Genomic DNA, 26919 nt, shown 5'->3' with positions numbered 1-26919 from the left:
AAAATCTCCAGCATGGTTCTTCCGTGTGTTTGGAAAAAAATAGTCCTTCATGCTTAGAATCTCTCTCTTAGGACACTTGGCAAATATTATTTAGCTCAACCTCTAATTCTTCTTGTGAAGCACCTAAATGGCTTTTATTTTCCCCCTTATAAAATTTTTTCCATGTTTTTTTGTGGTTACACAGACTAAATAATTCTGCAAGCATGCAGTAATGGAACTGAAAATACTGTCCAGTCTTCTGACTTTCTCTCCTGAAGTGTGAAACCAAAAGCTCTTCTCATTGCAGGTAAAACAAGTTACCAAGAAGGGTAACTCCAAACTAGAAATCAGTGTATCGCTTGCTTGAAATACCAGATGACTTTGCCTAGTGTGGGAAGTGTAGGGTAATACGCACTTTCTTATATTAGTAAAATAAACACAAATGTACTCAGTACCCTGAAAAATTACATGGAAACCACTAATATTTTCTAAGAAATTATACATTTCTGATAGTGTACAGGGATTTTCATTGCTTTCAGCATTAGTGAAATGAGTGTCTCTTCTGGTTGTGAATTGGTATTTTAAGATGTAGAGAGAGTTAGAGATTATACCAGTCTAAATATCTGCAATGAAATAATTGAAAGGATGGCTGTGGTAGTGATAAATCTTGTTAATGCTGCATGAGACAGATCTGCTTGTTGCAGGGTGGATTACTGGGATACATTTTCTGCTGGTTGTCATGGCAGTCATCAATCCATGCAGCTGTACAGCAGTGCGTTAATCTCTGCATGCCATGTAATCCAGTTTCCAAATTAGGTTGTCAGTTCTGAGCAGATAGATAACAGCTGGATTAAATGCTCTCCATTCACCTTGCTGGAAATTGTGCCCAGAGTCCAGCCAATACTCCTCTGATCTTCTCAAACAAACACAGTGTTATACCATGGAGCAATTTTGTGTTAACAGCAGTGTAGGACTTGCCTCAGTGTCCCAAGCCCCATGTTTTTCAGGTGCTTATAATAAATAATTGCTCTCAGTGTGAATTACTACATCATTTATGTTTTAAAGATTGTATCAGAAGTATAAGGACTCTTTAGGCCCTCATTAAGATAATCTGGTTATTACACTGTGCAGCAATGCGTGCTGATACTATCATGACTTTTAAAGCTCTAATTGCAAAATAAGAATGTGTTTAATCTGGAAGGAGCTTGAAAAATGTATTACCTGCAAGGCAACTAGAGTGTGCTTGGAAACTCATCTGTCTGAACAATTCAGGACAACTACTACTGATGTGACCTGATCCCTCCTTTGTTATTTTGCAATTACTATATGTTATTATTTTGCAATTACTATATTATTACTTCCACTGCATTTCCTGTGGCTTGCTGAAATGTACTTATGAACTTCAGTGTTTGAGAAAGTTCTCATGAAGTCAAGGTGAGCAGGCTCAGTTCTTATGTGCAAGGTGGCATCTGAGAGGCTGTGTTTGTGTGAAATGGCAGGCCTGTCCGCTACAGCAGTCCTGTAGATAGGGCAGTTTTTTGGATAGCACAGTTGAAAAAAATCCATTTTTCTTCATCCCACAGTTGTCTCCTCTGCCCTGCCAAGCCACCATGAATTGAGCTAATTGTAGGCTGAGAGGAGTGGCATGAAACTGGGCTCATAATTACAGAAGGGGAATGTAATGGTGCTTCTCATTTTCAGTTTCATTTTTACACACAACAGAGTGGTGTAAGTTTGGGGTTTTCTCATTGGTTATTGGTTCCACAGAATCCACATTTAGGAGCTTGTTTTTCCAGGAGTCAGGTTGAAGAGTCTGTTTCAGCTCATGCCCAAGTCCAAAAATTATATCGTAGGACTGAGCCTGGGGCTCTGCTAAATAAAGTTCCACTTCTCTGCCCAAGCATGATGTAATTGCACCAGAGGAGAGCTGATCACTGAGTAGTCAGTGTGTAATTCCCAGTGGCACATTCCCATTAGCATTTAATAGGGAAGTCTTGCTTTACTTTCAGTGGTGTGCAGGGTCATTTAAGGTACTGAAAAGCATGCCACAAGGAGCGCAGGGATTTCAGTTTTCCGGGAATGTTCAGCATTGTGCAGCTGCAGCACCACACTGAACAGAGATACTGCAGACCTCTGTGTCTGTACGTGTTGTATTCTCCTGCTTGGAAGGGAGCACATCCAGCCTGGGCTTCCTTTACCTCTGCTACTGCAGCGAGGGCAGAGGGCAGGCTGCAGTCTCATCATTAAGGGCTTGTGTTTGTAACTGGAAATGCATTCTGGAGGTGTCATCCAGAGGATGGAGCTGTCCTAAGGCTGGGGACATCCATGACAGCTTGAAAGTGCTCAGATTCCACAAGGATCGGATTTTGAGAAGGAAACATCAAAGGAAAATAGTTCAGAAGTAGTACTAGTGCAAAGTTTCAGCTCTTCTGCAGAATATGAATGGCTATTTTTTATCTTAATTTGAAGTGTAATCAGCTCCCTTTGGAGATTTTTCTGGACAGCAGTTAATTTGTAATTAAAGATTGACTTTTTTTTGCAGAAGTAATGACTTTCAGAAGTATTTTATTTCCATGTCTTTGTTCTTGTTCTTCCTTGGGGTTTTGGGATTTGGCTTTTTTAATAATTATTTTTATTTTATTTTAATCCCTCTGCTTTTCTGTCCCAACCCCCTTTTGGCTACTTGGTATCATTTGAAACCTTACTAAGTAGGAAAAAAAAAAAAAATAAAATGCAGGTTTCCCTTAAGAATCAAAGAGCAGGAGCATCAGTAAGAGCTGGGTTTGCCCTTTTTCCCAGATGTGGATTACATCATCCTCTTTGCTGGTCTTTGGTGACCCAGGATCCAATGATCGTCTGAGAATATGTTTGGTAGAAAAAGAAAAGATTGAAATTAAGTAATACCTGTAGTCCTAAACATGACGTGAAAATGTAGATGTTAAGCAAAGTATATTGAATATTTATGGAATGTATTTGAGCTGCTGAAACCTCTGTTCTTAGCAGAACAAGCACATTGAAACTGAGGCTTAATTATTACTAAATATCACATTACTTTATTCAAGTGTCTTCCACAGAGCTGTGCCCGTAAGCCTGATGTTGAGAAATTATTTCTTGACTTTCCTTCACATGAGGGTGTGATAGTTGCATACATAACTTTTGTGTGTAAATTGCTACTTGGGCCTGCATCACAGTCATTGAATTGCCCTCTCTCCAGTTTTCTAGAAATTTGCTTTAATGGTTTTCAGTGCTTATAAGATAGTTGAGCAGTGACAGTATATTGAAAGACTGCATCTGAGTTCCTTCTTCTGGGTTAAGACAGGGATTCAAATACACCACTAAGGTTTAAGTAAGTGCTCCAGTCATGAGACTGTTTTTCAGAAGCTCTTTTGACCTGGGTTCTGTTGGTTTTGTTGGTTTTGCTTAAAAGTATACAGACCTTGTTTTTGTCCAGATGTACCTGCTTCTGTGCTGGTAGGCACTGAAATGACAATTAGTTGCAATACAGTACCCCCAAAATTTTATCCTTCAGAAGTGCTTTGTGAAGTTTGGCAGCTTTAGCACAGGGAGTTCACTTTTGGTTTTGGTCTCAACTAATCCTCTGAACAGTAAATAGGGCATGGCATGTGAAGGGGATTTCCGGCCTGTGAGCAGGAGATGTCTGCCAAGGCCTCTGAAGTTTTAAAGATTATTTGCACTCATGTTCTGTTTGTACAATTTGTACAGTCAAGGTTTACATCTACTACTATAATTTTCATCTGTGTAAGGCATTCTGCCAATAGAGGGATTGACAAATGCATTTCAGTACAGAAGTGATATGGACACGCTCAAAAGATATCTGTGTTTTGTCTGATTCTTGGAGTGCAAACACTAGGTCATCCAGTGAAACCACTGAGGAAGGATGAAAAGAATTTGTCTATTAACAGTGGTTTTTTCTGTCTTCCTTGAATTACTAAGTTAGAAGTCAGAATTAAAAGAACGTCTAAGTTACTTGGAAATAATAATTGCATGAGAACTCTGTTAGAATTGGAATTCCCCTATGGGCTGAAGGAAGGGAACTCAGCTTCATCAAGCCATATGAGAAGTCCCTGTATAAATTTTTTTTTTCATCTGATTTAGTAGTATTGCAAAACTTGTTAAAGCTCGGAACTCTGTCTTACATTTAGTGCTGTAAATAAGAGCTTCCAGAATTAGTAAACGTATTCTTAAGACTCTTTAACATGATGTGAATTCCCATTGTTGGTACTCAAATACAAAAGGTGAACAGATTCTCCCTTCATCAGAAATGAGATTCCATTGTTTCCATTACATCCATCAGGCTAGCAGTTGTGTTCTAGCAATGTTTGTGGTTCAGTTTCAACTTTGTGGTCATCTCTGTGTGATTGTCTTGGGCGTATAGTAACAATTCATTAAAGCTGTTAGCTTAACTCCTTTACTTCTGTATGGGAATTGTGCATACAAGCAGTAATTTTTGTACATTTTTTTGTTCCAAAGGAAAAATACGTAAAACATCTTAAAGGAATATTATGAGTATCATTATTAGGAGTAAAAAGCCGGAATTGTAACACTGTCTAGAGTGAACAATGACTCTACATGTACATCTAATTTACTTTTCATAAAGAAGAGAGTATGGCAAGGATTAGTTGTCTTTTTGCTTGGCTTTGGATTCAGCAGTGCACACAAATGGTGTATTGTGTTCAGTTTTGTATCATGTTTGTGAAAAATTGTGGAATTCTAGATCGAGAGTGCTAGAAGTGCAGGATATAGGCTTGATGCTGCCTCTGAATTGGGAGTGGGCTTTCAAATTAATGGTTTTCTGTTTTCTTATGTTGAATAAATAACTCTACAGTGTTGAATAGTAGAATGGTAAATAACTGTATCTTTGCCTTTAGAGTGGTTAGGGTTGCCCCTAGGTTTAAAAATGAGAGACATTGAGAGACATGAGAGAAATGTGTGAAGTTCTTTGGCCCAGTTAACCAAATTATGCCAGCCCTGTGCTTTAGAGGTTATGAGAATAATCTCTTTCCAGTTCTGTTGAGCTCTGCATGGTGTCATCAGATTAAATGGTGTGATTAACTGGGTTAAGTACTAATTATATGGAGAGGATGCAAGAGATATGCATTTTCTTTCTTTTTCTCTCTCAGCTAGTGCTGTGGCAATGAGAAATGCTGCTGTCTTGGAGAGACATGAGAGTAAATATTGTCAGTGAAGGTTCTGTGAGAGACCTTTGGAGGAATCAGAAAAAATAGTTAGTCTTTAAACTGCAGGCTTAAAATCTTGGTGCCAGCAAAGCAGTTCTAGCTCTGGTACATCACCAGGTAAGATTTAATGAGGACAGTATTGTGTCTACTCTGAGATGCTTGCTGGATAATTTCTTCAAGTACACCTCTTCAGAGCTGATCATGAGCCTGCTTCCTGAGGGGTTTCAGACTCTTAATGGAACTTATTTATTAGATTGAGGACATAGGAGCTCAAACAAATCAATCCCCTTTTACCTGAAAATACAGCCATTACAACATGCAACTCTGCATTTGCCGACCTGTTTCCTGCTATCACACTGTGGTGCTAAAATGACATAATATCATTTGTAAAATACTGTGAAGAGTAAAGATTTTGGTCTTGATGCTGCGGTTCCTTGTGATTCACGTTTTTAATAATCAGGAAGATGGAAGGTGCCCTTTCTTGAGGAAAAACTGTTGCCATCATGCCTTTGAGCTTGGAGTGATGCACCCAACTCATGAGAACTTGGCCTTTTACTGCCAGAGGCTTTGACTGTTGTCCTGATAGTACGTGACATCCTACTGTTATACTGCCCAGAACCTGACAAGTCAGAGTTTGTCATGAGAGAATGTGACCTTCTGGATTGCCAGCTGTGCTTTGTTCAGATTTCAGAGTATCATAAGCATTTCTTGTTTTATCTTGCTGGCCTCCTGGTGTTAACCTGCTGGGTTTGGAAAAACTGAACAGACTCTTCCTTTCTGTCTCTTGTTCCCATTTTCCCCTATTTGCAAAAGCTGTCCTAGAACCCATAACAGGTCTTGTAACTTTATGTTTGTAAATGCACAATCACATGAGCCACTAGTGATACTGTGTATGCCTTTAGTAGTATATGCAAGCATCACTATGGTTTTAAAGCCTTTTTTCCCCACTATGTTTTCTTGCTGGCACATAGCTTCATGTACATACCACCTAAACAGCAGTTTTGTTCTTAAGTGTCTCAACAAAACTCCCACTCAATAGGTTTTATAGTTTAATTACAGTGATGGGGGGGGGGGGGGGGGGGGGAAGTTGTGCTCAAACAATTTGCACCATTAAAGTAGTATAGACTCTTACAATATTTTGACTCTATCCATTTTCTTTTGCTTAAACACTGTTTGTGAACTAATACCACTGATTGTTTTCCTATTGTCTTTTCCCCTCCACCTTACAAAGTAAAATGAAATTAGAGTTTTTTCTTTTTCATTGAGTTCTGCTGCATTCAGGCAGTTGCTTTTCCTTGAGGTGATGGAAGGATGCTGGAAAGGGGTGTAGCATTAAGCAAATCCAGGATAGGTTAGTCAGTGAATGAAATGCTAGCAGCATTACATTGTTGTCTATTTAAAAATAGACTGCTATTTCAGAACTTTAATAAGAATAGCTTATAAAGTCATCTGCATACCTCTAGACTCAGGTGCATTTCTGGATTCTAACGTGAAATTCTCCTGCAGATTTCTTTAAGGAAAAGATTGAGGAAAAGTGAGGAACTGGAGTTTCTTACCTATAGACTTTTAAATAAACTGGGGATTTTGGATTGTATTACGTGTATGGTGGTTGTCCACAGAATTGCATCACGGGAGTGGATGCTTGCAGGGAAGATTATAGCTTAAAGATGTTCTAAAATTTGTTTATGCTGTACTTCTGCAAATATGTGCCTTCTGCTTCCTTGGTGAACCTATGCTCCCCGAAATCATGGACTGTCATTACTATCTGCGTTATACCACAGAGTTTTGTATAATAATAAAGTTACATGTAATACCATGGATTTATTCCTAATTTTCATTTTTGCAGATTTGTCTAAATCTCTTCCCTACGTTTGAACATTGAATGTGTTACTCATTATCATTTTAACAAAGTATCAGCTGTTACAATCTTTTTTACTCAGATTTGTTCTGTTCCCTACTAAGGAAACATAGTTCACACAGCCCTTCATTTTCACAGTAACAATAGTAGCGAGAACAGCAGTAATACTTGTAATAGTAGTCTGAGTTCCAGGACAGATACTCAAAAAATGTCTGTAAGATCAGCTAATGAAAGTAAATGCTAGTGAAATTTATTAACGTTAATAGTCATTCAAATCAGGAAAGCTTTTGCTGTTTAAATGTGATATGAAAACTAGCAAGGGCTTTGCAGATTTGAGATGTAGCATCTTTTTCACTTGACTGTCTTTCAGTGGGTCAGTAGCAAGGTCTGTATTGCTTGGAGCTCTGCAGTGATCCTCTTCTGCGGTTTCCCAGGGTATTAGTCTGTGCCTGTCCTCAAATACTGTCTGCTCAGCTGATCCTCACAGCAGGAGAGGTCAGTTGCCTAAATGTGCTGGCAGCTTCCTCAGCACACACTGCTACATTTGAAAATTCAGTTTGAGGCAGCATTATGAATTTTTCAGTGCTCCAAAACCAGGTCAGTTAAAAAAAAAAAAAAAAAAAAAAAAAAGAAGCCTAGGATGCATGTGAAACATTAAACTGCAATACTGAAGCCAAAGTTGCAAAAGAGTAAAATCTAATCAAAGTAAAATCTTGTTTGAATTAATATCCCTCTTAGGGATATGCACCACACAGATGAAGCTGATAGAACAATTCAATTTGCAGTGGGCTGTCTCAAGTGGTTTTTGCTGCCTTTGTACTGTTTCTCTAGATCACAGTTTTAAAAATACCTATACTGATTTCTCAATCCAGTGGAAGAGGAATCTTTAGTGGGCAAGATGTCTTTGATATACAGAGTTTAGTGACTTATGACCTGTAGGATGTCAAATAAGATCAGATTTCTTCCTGCTGAGCTTCTTGCTACATCTTGAAGATTTGCCATGCATTAACCAGTTTCCAGAGGTTAATCAAAGATTCAGCAACCCTGGGGAGCTTGTGCTTGTTCCCCTGTGGCTCTGTGCCTGCAAAGCCTGGGGACATCATACAGATGGCAAACCTGGCAGCAGTGCACTACAGAGGTTTTTCACTGTGTGGTTCCCAAATAGAGTTCCAGAGGTGGTAGCTGGTGTGAAGGGCATGTGGTCTGCATGGCAAGGGGACCCCTTTGGTCTGAGAAGGTGGCACACCCTTACATTTCTAGAGAAATACGTCTGGGACTGTCTTCCATTTCCGTGTCATTTTCTGGTGTATTCTAGACATTACCAGTCTAATGGTCAGTGAGATGGGAAATACAAATACCTGTTTTTCTATCTAGATTTTTTTCTCTCTAAAACTCTAGAAGTTCTCAAAGCTGCAGTCACGTAGGGATGTTTAACATTGGCAGGGACAGAGGAGTTGCAACAACACTTTCAGGGGATAATTCTTCAGCATATTTAAAACCAAGCAGACAGTCTTTATGATGCTGCTCTCTTGTCACTTTTATATGGGTATTATATTTCTATATCTGTGTCTTCTGTTGCTGAGGAATACAATTAATGTAATGCAGCATTTTCTTAATACTGATTCAGAGTAAGTCTCAAGTGTCTTAAGAGATTACTCTGAAAAATCGCAAGCTCCAGTCAGTATAAAGTATGTTTCAAAGTGCAGTGCAGGATTTATATATTTTCAAGTAAGTCCCTGGAGAATAATACCAACGGCTTGTCCTCTGTCCAGTTCCATTGAAAAATGACCTTAACGTGCTTAATGTTTTAGTGTTGAGTACTTTCGAGTAGTGCATATAGAGTGATGCAGCTAAATTTGATTACCTTGTAAGAGGTACCCAAAAGTTTCCATTTGCTAAGGCTCAACTAATAAGTCAGTGGGGAGCGGTGAAAGAAAACTGATAGATAGTATGAAACAGAACACTTTCTGTTTTCCTTGTATGGAAGCGTATTTCAGGTTTCTCGTCCTTGAAAATGACAGGGTGATTTTATTGTAGGCCATCTTAGCAATGCATATCTGCCTAAATATGTAATCACTTTCTTGATGTAAGTGAAGACTGATTGCTTCAGTGATTTCAGCAGGACTCTTAAGTATTGCCTCTTTCTTATTTCTTGGACTATAGTTTGCTTTATCTAGAGCATTTATTTTATTTTCATCGAACAAGGAGTCAAACTAATATTTAATGAAATAACCAAATTAAATGGGGGGTTTTCTTCTGTTATTTAAAAAGCTAATAAAGACTTCCTTGCATCTCTGTTGAGTCAGAACACATAATTAATGGAAACTGATTTTATCTTGGAAGAACAATTGTGAGGCAAATTAACCTCATTTACATTATACATCAAAGAAGGAAATAAAATAGACTGGCCAAGCTAAAGTTTTGAAAGGGTAAATTTAATTTCAAAATACAGTCAGACTTCAAATTAATCCCTCCCCTGTATTTTAAAGACCTGGGAAAACAGTGGGTTCTACTAATAAATTCTTTTTTGTCTTTGTTTTTAATGCTATTTTCTGCACAATTCAAAGACTAATTTTAATCTCTTTCTAGCTGTTTTATCAGCAGTGCTGTGAAAGGATGAAAGGAGTTGCCCCCCTTCAATCCCTCCCCCCCCCCCCCCGCCCCCCATTTTAGTTTCTGTTTCGCCAGTCTCAATGTACTTGCTTAGTGTCGTTTGTGTTACGTTGATTTTCTTTTCCATATACCCTGTACATTGCAGGCGGTGGATTTGATGTGAGACTCCACCAGCTGGGCTGCACCTAACCTGTGTTGGCGGGGTTATGTAAGCTCTGACTGCTGAGGGCTCTGTGCAGCCTTCTTTCATCTCGCCAAGAGCTTATTCCAGCCTGGCGGCAGATAACCTCTAGGGAGGGGGGAAGGTGAGTCTGTGCTGCACCCTGACACCCGTGTCACATGAAGTGCCTGTCAGCGGCCCTGCAGGACTCCCTGAGCTGCTGCTGCCAAGCAGGCGTTGGCGACCCGAGCAGGTGAGTGTGTGCTTGTGCTGGCCCAGCCTGGCCATCTGCCTGGGTGGGTCTCTGCGGGTCATGCTGTAGCAATCCTGGATGCAGGAAGGTTAGCTTGCTGAAGATCATGGAGAGATCTTTTAGGGGTGGACCACAAAACAGGGCACACCAGTGTGTTTTTCCTCTATTTCTCATCTCTGGTTTTGGCAAGAAGGAAGTTGGACTAAATGAATGTGAGAGGTTGCTTAGATCTATAGTTGTGTGCCACAGTGACCTGTGCTGAATAGTCCTCAGTCAGCAGATCTGGCAACAGGCTGGTCAGGTAGAAGCTTTGAGAGGTCATGTTCCATCAGATTCCAAGTAATTTGGTTTGTCTTTGGGAGTCCATTCCAGAATGACCATGGGGTCAATCCAAAAGATGAAGGTTTCAGTTTTTCCATTGAGGTTAGGGGACACTTGAGTAAACATCCACCTGTATTCTGCTTCAGTATGAAGGGCTCAGGCTTATTAAACTTTTAAATAGGTTGCAGAGGTCCCTGTCCTTTGCTCTAAGTTAAATTTGTAGAATTTAAGTTGCAAGCTAGTGTGTTCCAGTGTAGAGGGGTAGTTTTTGGCTGTGTTTTTCCTTTTTATACCAGAATTTCTTGGGGTTTATTTGTTTGTTTTGTTTTGTTTTGTGGTTTGGTTGTTTGTTTGTTGTTTGATAACAACGTGTAAAACAGGCATTTCATTGTGAGGAAGGAGTGAGTACAGTAAAACTGTTTGTTACCTCTTCCTGCTTCCCTTCTTGGTGCTGTGGCCAGTAAGTGAGGTTTTGCACAGAAGCCTTGAAAGTGTTTATGTTCTGTTTCTGCCAGGGTTGCTGCATATGTTAATGTTCTCTGTGTGAAAACAATGCCATGTCTTAGGCTAAGAACAATAGAATAATTTATATTGGTAAAGACCCTTAAGATGATTGAGTCCTACATGTAATGGTTTGACAGTGCAGTGAAATGCTCCCTGTGCCTCTGCTCCAGCTTAGATTTACCTGTAGTCTGCAGTGCCTTAGGGCTGTACCTGCTTCAAGTGGAGCCATGTCTATAAGCCACAGTCTCCTCAGGGCTATACGTGCTGCAACATATGTTTACTCAGGCGCAGTCCTTTGAAGTGCACCTGCTCCAGTGTGGCCTTCGTGGGCCATAATCCCTCCAGAGGTGTACCTGCTGTGGCACAGTCACAACCACAGCCACAGATGCTTTGAGAGGTACCTGCTCCCATCATCTACAGGTCACAGTCCCTCCACCTCAGGTTCACGCTGTAGCTCCGGCCCGTCCAGTGGAGCAGCACCGAACTGGCAGTGGTGCCCTGCCCACCTGCCAGCCCAGGCATCACTGTGGCTGTCATCAAAGCATTGATAACATGGTGATAAGAATGATGTTGTTCATGTCTGGTTTTCATCAGACAGTAACTGGCAAACTGAATGCTGTGCCAGCTAACAGTAGTAATTCTGGGATGTATGGAAATGGGTGGCATGTGTGCCTGGGCAGAGAGAGCAAGTAGTTTCTGGAGGTTCTCCACAGTCAATGCCCTGTTAGTATTTCCTCCTACCTGACCTGGGAACATACAGGTCTGTGTTCAGCCCATAACCATGCTGTATTTTGTATTTTGAATTGTTGGGGTTTGGCGGGATTTTAAACAATTCATATGAAGCTCAGGAATGTATTTTATATAGTCATTTTGCTTTCTGGCAGTCACAGAAATAAGACTGAGAGTGCTTCTCACGTAAGTCAAAAAAATGTGCTCAGGACAAACCTTGAACAAAAGTTGACTTCCTTTGGCCACAGCAGCCATGCACTCAATATTACTTGAGCATAAACACAGGAGTTGAGCTATTACTTTTGCTGTGGTGTCTGTCTGCACAGCAGAACTTGTGTGTCACCTGTGGTCTGTGCTACAGGTCTTGCAGGACTTTTCTGCTGGGCTCTAATCTTTTGTAAAAGATAGGTGTTCTATACACAGGAGTATACTAGGTTGTTGGTATCTTCTTGCAACAACTGAACATTCAAAGCTGTGATTAAAAAAATGGGGTCAATATTTTTCTAGCAGATGAGTTAAAAAAAAAAAAAAAATCCCTGCTACTTTAAATTCAGTTTTGTTCCAGAGCTGGCACATGGTGCATATAGTCTACTAAGCAGGAGGCATGCTGTTCTTCAAGGGAATTTTTAAAAATTGAACGAATCCCCTACCCTAAGGAAATACCTTAAAAATCCTCATCTCCTCAAGCTAGACAGCAGAGGGGCTGAAAAGAGAACTCTAGTGAATGAGTTGCAATATCCAGTGACATCCTCATTAAAACTGCCTGGTATTCTGGTAATTTGAGTGATAGGAAATCCTGCAGTATAACTTCCTTCACATTCACTCTAATAGGAGCTGCAGCAGTTTAAGCACTCAAAACTGAGTGGATTTTTGCCTTTCTAAAGGACCGGTTTAATGAAAGAGACCAATTTGCAAAACACCGTTCTTGGAGCATTGGTCTAGCTGCTTCTGTGCTTTCATGTGCTCCATTCAAAGCTTCTTAAAACCAGGTCACTTTTTATCTATCTGTCAGGATGGGATTTTAGGAAACTAAGTCTTTATACCCAGTGATGTCTTTCTTGTTTTAGTTCTTTTTCCCTGTCATTTTGAAATTCCTTAGAGTTGTGATGCAGGGTTTAAACTGAGCCTGCAGCTGAAGCCTGAGGGTAGTTAGCACTTCTTAGAGTAGGAGGAGAGTGTCAGTTTGAAAAACAATGTTAAACAGCAACGTTAGGCTGGCACAAGTCTCAGAGGATTTATACATTCGTTAGCTCTGTCTTGTGTTGCTTTTTGTAGTGGTTTGCGTTTGGTTTTGGTTTTCTTTTGCTTTCTTATTTTGTTTTTTTAAAGTGATTATTTGGTCAGATAAATTCTTGTGAAGTTCTTCTCATCACTTGTCAGCTAGACTGGAGAAAAAAAAATAAACTCTTGGTCCTTCATTGTGTTTGGATCGCGCCTGATTTCCTTGTTTTTCCCTTCTCTCTTAGAATTATTTTCTTTTACAGTCAGTGCCCTTTTGTATGATATCAGGATAGATTTTGCTGGGTTTGATTACTGGCAGGAATGTAGGCCATAAATAGATGGTATATATACTGCTAACACCAGGAGTACTGAAATAGCTCATCTCAAAAGACAGGGAAAACCAGGCCAGCTGGCCAAGTGCCAGGAGTTTGCAGGGTTGACAGTTATGTGCCAAGCCTGAAAGGGAGATTAATGGTAGTCTGTGCTCTAAAAAGTGCATGTTGAGCCCCAGGAGAAATTCTGCAGGAGCAAATAAAGGAAGGAGGCATGTGCTGGTGCCTCAATGCAGTTTTGCCGTTCTCTTGACTCCTCTGTCCCCACAAGGTTCTGGCATTCCCATATGGTTTTTCTCTGTGATCCACATGGACTGGGCTAGCTGCCTTCTGTGCCTTGATGGACTGTATTCACAGGCGCTTGTCTGCAGAAATGTGTTTGATTCTTTCTTCTTACACAGTCAGCCTTTTCTGTACAACCACTTAACTGCAAGGGCACCGATAATTTTTGCAGAAGATGGTGGTAGTTCTGTGTTTCTTCTTTTGCAGAAGAAGAATTTCCATACCTGCCACTCTGGAGGCTTTAGCCATAAGTTACAGCTGTTCTTTGGTGGTGAAGATGTCACTGCCCAGCTAAGGACACTTGTTTAAATAATAGTTTGTACATAGCATGCCTGATACTGCTCATGGAGGCTTCCAGACTTTTTATATGGACAGCCTGTGCTGCTATTCTCAAGATGAAAGAGCACAATGGAGCCAGAATTCTGCCTCTGAATTGCTGTTGCACTGGACAGCAGACAAGTGGCTTCCAAAACCCCTGCTCTGCTAGAATGTCATCCACCGCTAAAACTGTGAAATAGGGTTAGTTTCATATAAAGAGTTTTTCATTACCTAGAATACTTTTATAATTGGGATGTGAACAGGTTAAAGCAGAAAACCTGTGGGCCAGAACTCAGGCAATCCTGAAAGAAATCATCCTTTTCCCAAGTGGAGGAAAAACAGAATGTAAGGTGGAGTTTGGGTTTTTCAGTTTGTGTGGGGAATGGTGTGTCCTTCCACAGAGATCTTTTTCTTCCAAGGCATAAAATACTAGAATTAGGGGGAACATCTGGTGCTAAGAAAGTGGTTTAGTGAGAGAATACAGAAGAATTTTCTCATTTGTCACTTGGTCTCTTCCCTAATAAGAATATCAGGATTTGGCCGTTAGCTGTATGTACACATACAGTATTTGTCAGGGGTTTCACTCTATTTAGATACAGAGAATAATATGAATATGTATTATTTTAAGTTTCTGTCAATCATAAAAATGGCCCTTTTCTTCAGACATGAGCAAGCCAAAAAGAGTAACAAAGGAATTATGGAAATAATAAATTCTTCCTGTGTCCTAGTTACAACCTGCATCAGCCATTAATTTGAAGCACACACAGTAAGAAGCATCCCTGGTTCAGAGAACTGACAGAGTCACAGACTCTGAAGAAAAGCCAGGCTTTCTGCCTCACCCTGGTGCAAGTTTGTCTGTCAGCAATGTGGCTGCAGCACAGAGCAAAATTTCTTCAGTGTGTCTCAAGGCAGGGAGCGGTGTCCCAGAGCATGGGTCAGTCATGTTGGCCTCTCTGAAGGAGCAGACAAGTGCTTCTGTACCACTCCAGTTCCCATTTAATGAAACCATCACCAGCTGCCTTTTCTTTGCCTTTAGGTCGTGCCTCTGACCTCTCTTCCTCTTGTTCACAAAGGGGATCGGGTGATTTAGAGGGCAGCTCCACCTGGCAAATGTCACGTGCCTTCTGCTAGTGTGGCACCTTAGGTGACTGTCTACCTAAGCTTCAGGCAGTGAGTTACTGCTCTGATTCACTCCCCCTCAGTCTGGTGCTTCTGTCCTGGCGGTCGGGTGTGCTGCAGGCTGAGAGCAGGGGAGGTGAGCGCTGCCACTGCCTGCGCTGTCTCAGTTCTCGTGCCCAGCTCACCACCCTCAGGCATGTAGCTGCATGATCAGCACTTGCTGATCAACTCCTGGCTTTCAAGGTTAAAAGAGAAAGGTAAAGAAGAAAAAAATGGTGTGCTGCTTTAGAGGTAAGTGGCTGCTTTTGTATTTAGGGTAAGTACTTCTATGTCTGTGCTGCCAGAGTTAAACTGATGAAATGGTATGGGTCATGCTGTCATTCAGTGAAGCGTGTGGCTGTTATGTAAAGGTTTTAATTGCTTTCTTCATCTGTCTGCTCAGGAATGCCATGCGTCTGGCAAAATTTTGAGAAGGCTCAAGGCGTTAAAGAAAGCTCATCTAAATAAAGGAGGGTTAACGTGACATTGCAGTTACTTAATCCTGTATTGTCCTGCCATGTGACTGCAGGAATACTGAGGCACAGCATTTCTTTTGCCTGGTACACAGACTGCTTTTCCTGTCATCTTCCAGAATCAGTGGCTTTGTTGAACACACCATGGGAAGGAAACAGAAGGACAGCGTACTTCTTGCAGCAAGGCTTCCACACAGAGCAACATTTCCAAGCTACAGTGACAAGCTCACGGGCTGAAGAATGAATCAAAGGCAATCCCTACAGTCAGCTTTTGGACTTTTACCAGAATCAAGGAGAACTACGCTCTTAAGGTCAGCTTTTCAAAATTAGCTAGAAGTATTTGGACTTACTCGGAGCACTTAATCAGCTTTCTGTTTGACCTTTATCTATCAAGTTAGTTCTCAAACGATCAAGCTAAAATCTGAATATTTGTGTCAGATATCTTACATGTGTCAAATGTACTGCATAGACAGTGAGCACCTTGCCGCTTTCTTGCACAAAGTTTGCAGCTTCAATTCAAAGTCTCTTTTACTTTGCAGCTGAAGATCCTGACACACTCTATTAGTGAGGAATGGATGTATACAGCTTCCAGTTTTATCTTGGATTTTGAACAGGACATGCAATATCTAGATGTGCCAGATTTGTTTTTGAACAAATTTTCAAACTAGCCTTTGGACTTTCTGTAAGCTGCTTTTTTTTTTTTTTTTTTTTTTTTTTTTTTTTTTTTTTTTTTTTTTTTTTTTTTTTTTTTTTTTTCCCTGCGTTTGTCACTGTGTCCGTAATGTGCAGGATTGCATATTCATACAAAATTATTTCATTTCAACTTACCAGGACATCTTGTTAAATGGGGAAGTGATTACCCTATAGACTATGACAACAGGATATGTGAATGAAGGAAGTCTTGGAAAATACCGCTGTTCCAGGTGGCATCACGAGGACAGCAGAGAAGATGATGGGCACCAGGAGTGCCATGGAGAAGATGAAGAGGGTAAACAGCACAGGCTGACCCCATTTGAGAAGCTAATGCAGGATATGTGTCATAATGAAAAAGTGGTGAAAGAATTAGCCCTGGGAAAAAGAATTGCCTTCTATCGAGTCAGAGGAGAAATAGGAAGTGGGAATTTCTCACAAGTGAAGCTTGGAATTCATTCCCTAACCAAAGGTAGGCACCATTATATCCTGAGTGACCTATAAAAATGGCCTCCTATGGGAAGAAAGATGTTGTATAAACCTTAAATATACATACAGAGTGTGTGTATATGTGTGTGTGTATTTTTAATGTTTTTGAGTTAATCTATGGGCAGGTTCACACATAAATGCTCATGGTTGTATTAGGTTTCAAAGAAACTAGAAACATTTTCTCTACATGGCAGCTGTTACAGGAGGAGTTCATCGCTGCACTTCATGGAGTTAGCACATCTTATCCCGTGGCTCAAACACCACAGTGTGAAGTGTGGTATTGTGCCTCCCCTCCTACAACCTGCCATGTCCATCTGCCTTTTTCTCTGCCCCAGCTCCTGGACTCAGGGATACAGGTGATGGATGCCCAGGATAGCAGGCTAGACATGCTCCTGCCTGCAGCCAGAGGTAGCAAAGCTTCCTTTGTTTCATCACAAATTTTACTGGTATGGACAAAAAGTTTTATTAGATCATGGTAATTTTGCTGAGAAACACTATGCCCACTTAACTGACTCATTTGCTGACTGTTCTTTACTGTAAAAAGCTGGGATGGGGCTATAGGTGTGGGAGGAACAGGTGCAGGGAAACAAACTCTGGTATTGCCAAACTGGTGTTGAATTATCCGTTATTTCTCATGTTTTAATTATACAAAGCTCCCTATCTATTTCTTGTAGAAAGGACTAGAAGGGCTAGGTAACTGCAGTAGACACTTAGTCATAACTAAGAACTTGTCATCAGCGGTCCTGTTTCTTCTTCTTCCTCTGTCTGACAATAATAGAAATTGTTGTTTTCCATCAGGGTGACTAGTTTTCTCTGTATCTTTGTACACTACTATCTTGCTTTTCTTCTAACAGTCTTTACTTTTCAGTTTGATTGACTCCCCTTCCTTACATCCTTTTACAGGTGAGACAATGAGACATGCCCCAAAACTGTATTATCTATTGTTATTTTTGACAATCACCTCTTTCAGCCCAGATTTAAGTGGGGCAAAAGCTCACAATTATCCCTCAGGTGCAGCAGTTGGTGCACAGGGAATCTAAGTGGAGAACCGATGGTACTTAATTTTTCACATTTAAGGCTGCTAAAAACCCAAGGGTTGCTTTAACTGGGTGTTGAGTTTTTGGTTATGCTTTTTTCAGAAAAGCGTCTCTGTTCTGCTTGACCCACACTTCGTTTCCTCTTCTGTGATATGTCTTTTCTTCCAGAGGTAATTGTTTTGTGCTTATTGTTGGAGAAAATGCTGCTCCTGTACTAGGAACACAAGGAATGCTAATGAAAAGGCAGTTGGACATTTGATCTGGATTAATCCTTTGCTGAACTTACTTAGGAAACAGGTTGCTTTAGTATCTGAATAGACCTGGCCAAAAATTTTTGAACTTCAGTGAATACAGTAAGCTCAGACAAACTAAATACCAAAACCAAAACTTTACTTTTAATGGAAAAGGTTATTTTTCAACAGAAATTTCTGTAATTCTTTTTCTTTTGTTTGTAACTGTTTTGATTAAAATGTTCAGTGGAAAGGGAGTTGATTTATTGATGCTAAGTTTGTAACGGTCATGAGGAAGGAAGAATGAAAGATAAACATTTTCTGACTCATCTCTACCTGTGAGCTTATCTGTGCTAATAAAATACAGTACATGGACAGGAGAGCATGAGCATGCACATAGGCATTCATATATACACATTCACCACCACCAAAGAGCATTCTGGTTTTTGCAGTAGATACACATTGTTGTGTTGGCAATGAAAATTATGTTCCCACAGAGTGTTAATGAGTGCAAGTCTTTTAATCTGATGATAAAAATACAAGGCTTCATCAAAGATGCTGTTCTGATCTCTGTGGTAGAGGGCGATGTATGTGTCAGAGGGCTGTTCAGCTCTTCAGTTACTGCCAGTTTTAATACAGTCTCTCTCCTGTATCATCCTGTACCAAAGAGGAAACAATTTATTTTTTACTAAGATGAGCCTTTGTAACAATTACATATAGGCACTTTTCTGTTGCCCTTATGATCTGTTGCAGCTGGACACATTATTTCTAGAGAGAGAGAGAAACAGAGAGAGGAAAAAGTTTCAGGACCATACTGGATGATGAACCCTGTTTCCCTCACAAAGGCTGTCTTGGTTTTAGAAAACACAGAAAAATTGTTGGTGCTATGATGTGGATGCCATGTCCTGGACAGGTGCACTCCACTGGATAAAAAACTGGCTGGCTGGACCCAGGGAGTGGTGCTGAAAGGATTCTATCCATCTGGGGCTAGTCACTAGCAGAGTTCCACAGGGCTCAGTATCGGGGCCAGCCCTGATTAATGTCAGTCAGTTTGCAGATGTCACATACATTGGGTGGGAGTGTTGATTGGGAGAGCAGGAAGTCTCTGCAGAGGGATCTGCCCAGGCTGGATCCATGGGCTGAGGCCGATGGTGTGAGGTTCAACAAGGCCCAGGGCCGGGTCCTGCCCTTGGGTCACAGCAGCCCCAGGCAGTGCCACAGGCTGGGACAGAGTGGCTGGAAAGGACCTGGGGGTGCCGGTGCCAGCAGCTGAACGTGAGCCAGGGTGTGCCCAGGGGCCAAGAAGGGCAATGGCATCCTGGCCTGGATCAGCAGTGGTGTGGCCAGCAGGAGCAGGGCAGGGATTGTCCCCCTGTGCTGGGCACTGGTGAGGCCACCTCAACTTTTCACTACAAGAGAGACATTGAGGGTTTGGAGTGAGTCCAGAGACAGGCAATGGAGCTGGGGAAGGGTCTGGAGTACCAGTCCTGTGAGGAGCAGCTGAGAGAGCTGAAGGTGTTTAACTTACAGAAAAGAAGGTTCAGGGGAGACCTTATCACTCCCTGCAAGTGAGTCTCTTCTCCCAGGTAGCAAGGGACAGAATAAGAGGTCATGGCCTCAAATTGTGCCAGGAAAGGTTGAGGTTTAGTTTGGACATTAGGAAGAGTTTCTGTACCACAGGGGTAGTCAGGCCTTGGAATGGGCTCCACAGTGAGCTGGTGAAGTCACCATCCCTGGAGATACTTAAAAGATGTGTAGATGCCATTTAGGGACAATGTTGACAGGCTGGACTTCATTATCTTAAGAAGTCTTTTCTGATTTATGTTTCTATATGTGTTGTGTTATTCAGAGGCTTTGCCCACTGAATTAACCTGAATTTTGGCAGAGATTTTCTTCTGAAATTCGTGGAGCTTTCTTGCTAAGGAGTGTAAAGTTCCTAAGCCCTGTATAACTTTTATTTTACATGCTTTCCAGCTGACAAAGGAAGTGTGAGAGCACAGCTGAATGGAAGCAATTAAGAGCATTCAAAATTTATAGCTAGTAAGAAGTTAGTCTAATGTGACACGAATTGCAAAAGCAGGAATGTCCAGGCATCCATTTTGTTTCTTTGGTGTTTGTTTGTCTTTAACTTGGTTCTGTTTGAATTTTTTTTCCTTCTGCCATCCCTGCATACACCATTTCTTCTTGAAATTATTTCCCAATGTTTTCCTTGTTTCTGTTACTAAGATTTCACCTAGCACTTTTCAAACCTCATACACTGAATATAGTCAATCAAAATCTCTTTCAAGACTTTTTGTAATTATTGTGGTAAATAAGCTGCCTGCTAAAAATGTCCTTCTGTTCAGCACAGCTGCAAAGCAAGAGTAATAGAGGATTTTTAAACCAAGCATTGTTTGTAAGCAGAAGAGTTTAGAAAAGAAAAGGAAGGTGTCAGATTTTCTGCTCTCAAGGTGGGCTGGGTTTCTTTGCATGTTATGCATTTGCAACTGCAATGATGTAGATTTAAAGGAGCTTGGTCCTGATTTATGGTGGTGTTGGAGTAGGATCAGGCTCTTCAGTTCTAAACCTTATTTTTTCCCCTTCCTCTTTCCTTTTAAAACTTTGCAGGGAAACTGACCAGGAGGAAGAGTGGAGCAAAATAAAAGGGAAAAAATTATCCTAGAAGATTTTATTTTAAAGCCCAAATGTCCCCAACTTCTATAGATCAAGATGGAATGATGAAATTACATGGTTAAGATTGTAAGAGTTGTAAACATTTAAGTTGTGCAAATAAAACCGACTGCAAGCTGCTGCTCTTTCCTCTTGGTTTAGGAGATCAATGTGCTATGAACATGACAAGGGTCTTCCACTACGTCATCAGTCAGAGCACTGCCAGCATCACTGTGATGACTGACAGTCACACAGACATCACACAGATGACTGACAGTGTCAGTCACTGCATTTCCTCCTGGTTCACCCACCTCCACACCACACAGGAGGTACCTGCTTCCCTGAAGGGCTCTCCCTCAGGTCCGAGAGAAGCAGTGTGACCAGGACAACTGCCCTGTGCTCAGCACAGACTCCTGAAAACAGGCACGTCAAGGGATAATTCAGCACCTTCCACCACAAGAATCACATGTGCTTCAAGCATCTGCTGCACTTCAGTAGGGTGATCAATTGATATATATATTATACTAAAAATACATGAATATACCAAACACGGAGTTTTGTTGATGTGTACACATGCATAAGTATCCTTAACGTTCCTTTATGTATGTTGAAATATGAAACTTGAGTTAAAACTTGATAACATTCAGTACAAACTTGAAAGTTTTTATACCTGAACATGTGTAAAAATGTAATAGCCTTCTCATTCTTTTCTTACAGCAATAAGTGAACAATACCTCTTTTATTCTAATTTTACTAGAAACCAAGGTGAAGTTTGTTCCTGGAAGATTTATTAGAAGTGATTAATTATTAGTAACTTTGTGATTGTTTGACTAAGTTAGTCTTGAGGGAAAAAGAAATCCCCAAACAACTAAGAATCCCTTCTTCCCAGGAACAAACAGTTGTTTCTGTTGCTGTGATCCATTTTAATTTTGCTGTCCTGACAAGTTATACAAAGCCACTGTAAACCTGTTATCACCAGACTAATCCTTCAAATACCAGCTATATTCAGAAGAATAAAGACAAAAGCTGTAACCTACAGACTAATACAGGAACATAAGGGCAACTGTGATTGACTTATTCATACTACTTTGGGCTACCCTGGTGTTGTGGTGTAGCTGCAGATACATATACGTGTGTTTTGTGGTCTCTGGCTTCACTATGTATGTTTCCCAAAACACATAGGACTTAACAGCAGCTTTGCATTACCAGAACAGCATATGCCAGCTAGATTTGCTGTCTTACAGGATCCCTGTGACTTACTCTACTTCACTGCTCAGAATAAAATAGCCAAAGCCTCTAAATTCCCCACAAGTTTCTCTTTCTGGTTGGAAACAAAGCACACGAATTTCGCACCTCCATTAGTCTCCAAGTTCCTAGCTCATCTGAGGAGCTCTGAGCTAACAACAAAAGCACTGACTTACAGACTTTCCCTACCAGCAGGGGACACTAACAGCAGATGCTGTACCTTCAGACACATATTAGCGTGTCACAGCAAAGCACACCAAAGCAGCAGATGACTTGATCACCCCTTGGAATACTCCACCAGCCTTCAGTTACCCCAGCACTGTGTAGGATGTTGTAGACAGAAAGGGGGAGGGGTTGTGTGAAAAGTTACAAGACTTAGTAGGCCCCTGCAGCTTAGTATATACTACTGAGGTGAAATTTTATTGCACTTCTACAACCAAGCGTTGTTGTATGTAAATAGTATTACCAATTGTATCTATTGCATTAACAACATGGAAAAAAAAAATGTCTTTATTCTCAGAGAAAGTTGCAATTAAGATTTTGGACAAGACAAAGCTAGATCGGAAGACTCAACGTTTGCTGTCTCGTGAGATATCCAGCATGGAAAAGCTGCACCACCCAAATATTATCAGGCTGTATGAAGTGGTAGAGACACTCTCAAAACTGCACTTGGTGATGGAGTATGCAGGAGGTGGGGAACTCTTCACTAAAATCAGTACAGAAGGAAAGCTGCTAGAAACAGAGTGTAAAATAATCTTCTCACAGATTGTGTCTGCTGTGAAGCACATGGTAAGTTGCTCTTACACAGGCATGCTGCCTCTCACTACTCTTAGCACATTTTATGGGTATTTCTTTTGACTTTCAACAGTAGATTTACTGTTACCCAAAATTTTAGGCCCCACATTTCTAAAAAGCAAAACAGCTACAGAAGAGCTATGCTAAAGGTATCTGAGGGTTTTCACATCCACCTCAAGTTACTGCCTCTCTACTGACAGCTTTTGGGAGGAGACTGAATTGGAAACACCTGGTGGGTGGAATCACCCTTTTAGCACCGGTGTTCTGTTTGCTTTAATGTGCTGTGGGCACCAGTGAACAAAGCTTCATTTATTCCCTCCCTGTTTCAAAACATAAGATCAGTCACTCTTCAGCTTCCAGAGAGGCTGGTTAGGTGTGCCAAACATCCGGCTTGCTTATTAATGAATGTGGGAGTCTGTCACTTAAAGACAGTCAGTTCCTGCTCCTCACTTCGATGCAAATCTGTGAGGTTAACACCCAACAAGTCATTCCTTGTCTAGTCTTCAGTATATATACTTAGGATGATGCTATTTGTGTAGAGCCCAAAGCATCTTGTCAAGGCAGAAAAGGAGCAATTAACTCCTTGGTACATCGTCTCTAAACCTCACAGAGTAATTACATCTACTTAAAAAAAACCAAAAAAACAAACAAATGAACAAACACAAAACCAAAACAAAAACACACCAAACAAAAAAAAACACGGAGAACTGTTCAACAAGTCTGAGAAGCAGCATTTGTTAAAACTGGCTCAGGGTGCCCTCCGGTGGCTCCTGTCCTCCTTGCCACATAATAGCTTCTGGCAAAGTCAGAAACAAGGGTGTTCTAGAGACTGCATGGCACACTACTCGTGGCTTACATAAACAGCATGCATTTCTTATATATATTTGATGAAATGATTGTATGTACTTTAAGTAGTGGATTAGCTTCAGCATTTTATCCACAGACCAGGAACTGAATTTACATTTCAAAATTACACCATGTTTGTTTCTTAGAAATACACATAGACTATCAAGCTGGCCAACCTCTTCATTTGTATGCAGAGACTTCTGCATATTTCATTTTTGCTATGCCATCACATAAATCCCATCTCCCTGCTACCAGTCCACCAGTGCAGCAGATTCCTGGCTGTTACTCATGAGAGTTAAAATAGGATGCTAAAGGGTTTCCTTTACAGCCTCCAGATCTATACAATGTTACTCCAAAGGAAACGGCACAGAGTGCTCATCCATTCCTTCTAGTTATTCCAAAGATGAAGCTAAACTCTTATTTTAAAAAGGTACGTCATGACTAAGTAGAACAAATTCAGTTTTGAGTCCTTAGCTACTACTGGCATTCCGAAGGGAAAAAAGTAGAAGTTATGGTGTATGTATTACAGATTTCTAAAACTAGAACACTACTAAACTTGGTTGTCCTGCAACATGAAGTACTATGAAGCCCAACTCTGTGGTCCTTTTCTCCTGCCACCACCAGTTCCTCATAGGACATTAGAGCACAGAATGTAATGGTAGCAAATTTCTTACTTTATCTGTGATACTGTTCAATTGATGAACTAAATGTTTAAATCTGTAAGTTACACATAGTAACTGCAAAAACTAGTGCTGTAAACCCCCCAAAAATAGAGATTTTGCACATGAAGGTATCTGGTCTTGTAGGGATTAGCCATGCTGCCCTCACCCATTTGCTTCATGAAAATCACAGAATCATTAGGAAGAGACCTCCGAGATCAAGTCCAACCCAACCCTAACCTCAACTAAACCACAGCACCAAAGTGCCAAAATTGTTGCTCTTAGTTAACAAGTTGAGAGTCCTGTCTTAAAAAATCCCAGCATCCTTCTCCCCCTACTCAAATATTGTTGTGTCTTTGGAGAATTAAGTTAGATTTGTTTAATATTTTTCCAATTGCAATACTAGTTTCTCAATTTGCCCAAGATAACTCCCTTTCTCCTTCAGGGTAATTAACCTATCAGAAGCAGCCATTGAGAACTTTCCTGGGAACAAACCAGTACCAACTTTTCCTCTTCTTCCACAGCATGACAATAATATCATTCACCGGGATCTGAAAGCAGAAAACATCTTCTATGCCAGTAACACCTGTGTTAAGGTGGGAGACTTTGGATTCAGCACAATAAGTAAAAGAGATGAAACTTTAAAAACTTTCTGTGGCTCTCCTCCTTATGCTGCTCCTGAGCTCTTCCGAGATGAAAACTATGTTGGCATCTATGTAGACATCTGGGCACTGGGAATCCTCTTATACTTCATGACGACAGGTAGCATGCCATTCCGGGCAGATACAGTAGGCAAACTGAAAAAGTGCATTCTTGAAGGGACATACACTTTGCCTCCCTGCCTCTCAGAAGATTGCCAGAAACTGATAAAAGGAGTCCTTCAGCCAGTACCAACCAAGAGATACTCTCTCAAACTGATTATGAACAGTGAATGGATGCAAGGAATACAGTTCCCCAAACCTTTACAGACATTTAAACTGGATCCTAAGTATTTATCAGACATCAGTACACTCAAAGAAGAAGAAATGGAAGTGAAAAATATTCTGGAAGACCTGGGAATCACAGAACAGCACATTCAAAACAACCGGGGAAAAGATGCACGCAGCTCCATAACAGGGGTCTACAGAATTGTGTTGCACAGAGTACAGAAGAAAAGGGCACTTGAATCTGTTCCTATCATGTCCCAGCCAGATCCAAAAGAAGACTTGAGAAACGGAATCACTTCTTACAATGGCATTAAGCACACATCCAAGCTGTGTTCTATTTTGTAAAATTGCACTGCAGGCTTTATGCTCAGCACATCTGACAAAGGGGATTATGCACACATCCTTAAGCTGTAGTGTTACATTTTTTTGTAATTTTTGAATAAACCAAAAATGCTTCATTTTCTTTGCATTTCTCAGTTGACAGTAAAGCACTCAAAAACAGCTCTCATGTGTTTGTTTGGCCCTTTCTCCAGACACTTGGTATAGCCAGCGCAAGAACCCAGTAGCTGAAAAGATCATGAGTGGAGGGGATCTTTTAATAAACACCATGCTACTGCACTCAACCCATTTGGGAGATTTCTCTGCACAGGCATGTAACAGCTAACTTCTGAAAAGCTGTACTTAAGCCCAACACAACTTGACCACTGCGAACCGGGACTGTTTTACCAGAGAACTATATTTAAGCCGAGACCAGACCATAATCTAAACAATTGCAAACTCTGCTTTTGAACTTCATCAGATTTAACAAGTTAAGTCTTAAAAAGCATTTTATTTTCTTTCCAGAAACATCAAAGCTATTGTTGGCTGCAGTTCCCAAACTGCCATGATTCCAGAAGACAAATGAGGATCCAGTACTTTAACCCTGCACATGTCGGTGCCTGACTGGTTGGGCTACCATCAATTACCCTTCTGACGCCTTCCACTGCTTGCACAATTCTGCCAGCCTGGAACTGCTTGGACTCCAGCTGCACTCCAATAAAGATAGATTTAAGTATACCCCAAAACCCATGTAGTTTTAAGTTCTTGCCTTAGCCCTTATTACCTGTAGCTGAATGCAAGCAGCAGCAAAATCTGCTTATATTCACTGAGCATTACAGGTTTGTCCTCACTCCTTTGCCCTCCTGCTTTGGCAACCAAAGCTGGCACAAAGCTGATTTTGACACATGATCACTGCAAGTTAAAAGCTGGACAGTCTGACAATTCCAGTTGTTCTGAGCATCACCAAAATGCAGATGCACTGATTTTCAGCTTTAATTACTTATTCCATGCTTAGATCTTCAAAAACATCAGCACCAGTGCCAAGGACAAGTGCGGCAGCTGTTCTCTGAACAGGGACAGCTGACATGCCTAAGCTAAAAAGTAGAACCTATGAGTTTAGTAAAGATAAGATACCCAGGGCAAGGTGTACACAGGTACAGCTGGTGCTTTCACATTTAAAGGCAGGATGCCTTATCTGTCACAACACCAGTGAGACAATAATTTCATTTAGAGGGAATAATTCATATAAAGGAGCAATGAATGGCTCTGAAAAGCCACATATGGGAAACTGGACTCAGTGAGGCTGAGGTGTGTACAAAGCAAGAACCAAGCCTTCACGGATTTTCTGAGGGTAATAATACCAATTTTTATAAAACAGTAATTAAAATTAATTCCATTTCATAAAGTGGGTATTAATTCCTCCACTATAAACAGTTTCCACATAAAAGGATTTTAAGTTATCTAGAAACATAGCCCTGATAAAATTGTTTTATACCAGCCTAAGCAACTCTTTTTTCCACTTTTGTAATGGAATGACACTAAGAAAAAAGATGCAGAATGTCCACACAACTTGTGAACCCACAACTCTGGGTTTTTACCAGACCCAGCTTCCTCTTTCCTGTTAAAGAAAAGTAGA

At 40.8% G+C, this 26919-nt stretch overlaps 1 protein-coding gene across 4 annotated transcripts; it reads left to right on the top strand.

Moving 5' to 3' along the window:
- Positions 1-238: 238 nt before the first annotated feature.
- On the top strand, positions 239-25359 carry NIM1K (NIM1 serine/threonine protein kinase). Of its 4 annotated transcripts, none has more exons than XM_058423972.1 (5): positions 239-286; positions 15519-15710; positions 16231-16561; positions 22260-22528; positions 24564-25359. In XM_058423972.1, the coding sequence occupies exons 3-5, from the start codon at positions 16270-16272 to the stop codon at positions 25308-25310; spliced, it is 1308 nt and encodes a 435-aa protein (XP_058279955.1). In that variant the 5' UTR covers positions 239-286; positions 15519-15710; positions 16231-16269; the 3' UTR covers positions 25311-25359. The 4 variants fall into 4 exon arrangements, with proteins under 4 accessions (XP_058279955.1, XP_058279956.1, XP_058279954.1 ...); XM_058423973.1 differs by lacking the exon at positions 239-286 and adding an exon at positions 9925-10061; XM_058423971.1 differs by lacking the exon at positions 239-286 and adding an exon at positions 14966-15178.
- Positions 25360-26919: the final 1560 nt, after the last annotated feature.

This window comes from Hirundo rustica, chromosome Z (genome assembly GCF_015227805.2).
Source record: "Hirundo rustica isolate bHirRus1 chromosome Z, bHirRus1.pri.v3, whole genome shotgun sequence".
NCBI lineage: Eukaryota > Metazoa > Chordata > Aves > Passeriformes > Hirundinidae > Hirundo > Hirundo rustica.
The sequence above is the reverse complement of the archived record's forward strand: the minus strand, read 5'-3'. Positions and strand labels throughout refer to the sequence as shown.

What these genes read in the sequence shown, in the direction of transcription:
- NIM1K (XM_040091330.2), top strand. Translation starts at nt 15,640, where the DNA reads ATGAATCAAAGGCAATCCCTACAGTCAGCTTTTGGACTTTTACCAGAA. An exon ending in AGGAGAACTACGCTCTTAAG is followed by an intron (nt 15,711 to 16,322) that starts GTCAGCTTTTCA and finishes CCGCTGTTCCAG; the next exon opens with GTGGCATCACGAGGACAGCA. An exon ending in TGTCTGCTGTGAAGCACATG is followed by an intron (nt 22,529 to 24,563) that starts GTAAGTTGCTCT and finishes CTTCTTCCACAG; the next exon opens with CATGACAATAATATCATTCA.